Below are 3,421 nucleotides of genomic sequence, written 5' to 3'. Positions count from 1 at the left end.
TTACCATTAGGGGTTTCTCCTCCCCCTCCCCCCCCCTCCCCCCCCCCAGCAAGACTTGTGTCTTTTGAGTGTGACTTACAAGAGAGGATAGTGCGGTAAAAGAGAAGCACAACTAAAGAAGTGACAGGTGTCTTTAAACAGACTCTGGACTAAGACATGAGATTTCACTCTTTTTCTCTCGTTCCTCTTGTAGGAAATAGATAGACGGTTGGAAAAGAAACTGAAGATCACACAAAAAGAAAGGTAATGGTGATAGTCTGAGATGCTCTTAATCTGGTCTTCCCCGGGTGCAGCTAGATGCTTGCCAATCTGGAGGGCTGGTATGGCGGGCTTGGGCTGTTAGAGGTATCGAACGTAGTGGGTAATCTTTTCACCGAGCTGAGAATTGGGAAGGCTTATAATACAGCATGCCGCTAGATGGCACTTGTAATCCATGGCAGCATTTGCAGCCATTCTTGTATCTTTATATGGCCACCACTTTGGAAAAGCCGTTTAAAAAGTAAATAAATAAATGCCGTGGATAGCAAAACGATGAAACGGGTGAGGTCAGCAGATCTCTGCCTGCCCTCATCTGGTTTGCTGAGCTGTATGCCAGTGAGACTTCCTTTTTTTGTTTGGCTTGTCTGCATCCTAGTTTGGGCTGGTGAAAGGGAGGAAAAGTTTATACTTGCTGCTGTATGCAAGTTAGGAAATGGGGAGGGTTGTAATCTTCTGCTTTCTCTTCCTCCTGCTGCAAAAATACTGATGAGGGTCAATGTATTCATCCTCATTGGGCCATCGGGAGGCTTTGGGTTGTGTTTCCTGCACCATCTAAAAAATCAGACTGCACTTTGATGATGGGAAGGTGGGGAGGGATTGTGCCAGTGGGTTGCGGGGGGGGACGTAATTCCAAAAAACCTGGAGAAATGGAGCAAACATAGATGTGGCTAAACCTGATGATGAGGGCTGTCTGAATCCCTGCTCCTGGAAGCCGAACGTTGGCTTTAAGCACATGTTCAGCTGTAAGTGCCTAAATCCCTTTTTGTTCCTGAGTGTCAAGGAGTATTTCAGCTGCTCTGCCGGCTGACTTTTTATCCGTGAAAATGTTGTTCTTAATTGTGTAAGATGGGTGCTGGTTGCAAAACAATTTTACTCTCTTTTCCTGTTACTGAAAAGGGAGATTTTCTTCTGCTCAGCAGTCTGCTAACCTCTTCTCCCTTCCCCCCTCTTTTTTTCTAATGAAGTGTGGAAGGTTGGTCTTCCTGCCTGTTAGATTTAAGCATACAGGGCAGATCTCCGATGATCAGGTTTACTCCTGTAACAGAGTTGGCACTGTAACAGGGTCTTCGACTACGGTAAGATGCTGCTTTTGATGGAGACAGTTAAACCACAGGGCTCCTGCTCAGAACCCAACATCCTTTCTCATAGCCGGCTCTGTACGCTAATCAGTTGTTTCTTTTTTTCTTCAGTAGTAGAAAATCAAAATCTCCTCCCAAAGTGCCGATTGTGATTCAGGACGACAGCCTTCCCTCAGGTCCTCCCCCGCAGATCAGGATCTTAAAGAGGCCTGCAACTAATGGTGTGCTCAGTAACCCCAACTCTGCGAGCAGACCAGCCTTTCCCGTGAAGTCTCTGGCACAAAGGGAGGCAGAATACGCAGAAGCCAGAAAACGAATTCTGGGCAGCGCGAGCCCAGAAGAGGAACAGGACAAACCCATTCTAGACAGGTGAGATGTGCTGGGCTTTAGCGGCCATGCCACTTGCCCCCCTGCTTCTGACCCTTGCTTCAGCAAATGACTTGCTGCAGATGGTAGCGTGCAAAGGGAGGAAGAGCTGTATTGTGATCTGAATACTTCACATTTGAAATGCAAGATAAACCCCACTAAGAGGCAGGTGCATCCTGTTAGCAAACTTGGCAAAGTGTATAAATAATAGAAATGAAAATAGATGCCTGCTGGTGACAGCACTCATCATGGCCTTTTAAATGCCTTTGCTGAGGACGGGGGCCCTGTCTGACATGGCCTGGGGAGGTAGCGCCAAGAGGTCAGCTAGAAGTGCCCCTACCAGGGCAAGGGATCATAATTGACCGCAGTGGGGACATAACCTGTGCTGATAATCATTGACCTTCTGCAAAAGGTTGGTGGCTTCTCTGAGCCAGAGGGATGCTACCGGGAAAGGAGCTCATCTGTGGCATTGAGCTGGCTTTCTTGACTCACTTCTTGTGAGATCAGCTGAGTCTGTCTCCCTGCAAACTTGCTGTATCAGTGAATGCGGATTGGAAAGTAACAGACTGTTAACATCAGAATCTCTCTTCCCCTCCCAGTATTTTAAGTGTGGATGTGTCTTCATTGCCTCCTGATCTCCATTCACAATAATTTGGCTGTCACATGCAGTTGTCCGGCATGTGCTCTAACTAAATGTGTAATCCCTGGAGCAGTTGTGGGGGAGAAGGCTGTTTGACACCAGGTTGATGACAGCCTCTTTGCAAAAGCCTCAGAAGACTTCCCTCTTTTTTTTTTTAATATAAATGGAGCTACTGCACATGGGTGGGGCAGAAAAGGTGGTTGCTTGAAAGGCCTCTTAAAAGAAGCTGATGATAATTGCACATAATGGAGGCTGAGCCAAGGCATTTTAATTGCCTAGCAGCAGAGCGGTGCCTAGCACTTGCTGAGTCCTGGCTGCTTAAGAGCAGGGTCAGAGAAATGCAGGACTGGCAAACTCTGCATTGCCTTCTCAGCCTTGGAAGTACTGCCGAGCTGCAGCCATGGCAGTGATCTTCCCCTGAGCTTAGCTGTATTTATTGGAAGTGTGTGGCGTGAGGCAGAAGCATTGCTTCTTTTAAAAACAGACTCTGATCTCCTCTCCTGCAGGCCAACAAGGATCTCCCAGCCAGAAGACAGCAGACAGCTCAACAATGTGATTAGGCAGCCACTGGGTCCTGACGGTTCACAAGGCTTCAAACAGCGCAGATAAATGTGGGCGAGAGATCATGCTGCCGAAAGCAGGGTCAGCTGCCACGGGTTGCACTGCCGTGGTGGACAAATGGACTTGAGCAAAGGGAACTACCTGGTTTACTTGCACTGTGAGCCCCTTTGCTCTGCCCACTGTGACCTTGAACCCCATGCACTGTGACCCCACCCCCACGCCCCCGCTCCACCCACTGTGATTGGCACACCGACAAGGGCTGTCCCAAGTCACTGTAAAAGGAAGGGGGGGGCGTTAAGGACTCAAACAGGTGCAGAGTGTTGTGTGTGCCACTTCAGCCGAAGCTAGCGCCAGCAATAATGTTTGTACTCATTAACCTGGGATTTAAAACAAAGATGGGAAACTTCCCCCAAAGCGCATGTTGTCTTCATCACTTCAGAGCAAGTTCTGTTTCAAAGACTTTTTTTTTTTTTTTTTAGCTTTTGTTTTGGTTTGGGGGTTTTTTTTGTTGTGGGGG

The 3,421-nt window shown here is 48.0% G+C and overlaps 1 protein-coding gene across 6 annotated transcripts in view; it reads left to right on the top strand.

Moving 5' to 3' along the window:
- The window catches only part of SZRD1 (SUZ RNA binding domain containing 1), a 19,251-nt gene extending 15,933 nt beyond the window's left edge, over positions 1 to 3,318 (top strand). For 2 of the 6 annotated variants that reach the window (XM_019511960.1, XM_019511958.1), the window contains 3 exons: positions 194 to 243; positions 1,452 to 1,706; positions 2,850 to 3,318. In XM_019511960.1, coding sequence (XP_019367505.1) covers positions 194 to 243; positions 1,452 to 1,706; positions 2,850 to 2,952 — 408 coding nt within the window. In that variant the 3' untranslated portion in view covers positions 2,953 to 3,318. Of the gene's footprint in view, positions 1 to 193; positions 244 to 1,448; positions 1,707 to 2,849 lie in introns of all 6 variants that reach the window. The other 4 variants (XM_019511959.1, XM_019511956.1, XM_019511961.1 and 1 more) reach the window with 3 other exon arrangements.
- The last annotated feature ends 103 nt before the right edge of the window (positions 3,319 to 3,421 follow it).

This window comes from Gavialis gangeticus, unplaced genomic scaffold (assembly GCF_001723915.1).
Source record: "Gavialis gangeticus isolate Ggan-Ray unplaced genomic scaffold, GavGan_comp1, whole genome shotgun sequence".
Taxonomy (NCBI): domain Eukaryota; kingdom Metazoa; phylum Chordata; order Crocodylia; family Gavialidae; genus Gavialis; species Gavialis gangeticus.
The sequence above is the reverse complement of the archived record's forward strand: the minus strand, read 5'-3'. Positions and strand labels throughout refer to the sequence as shown.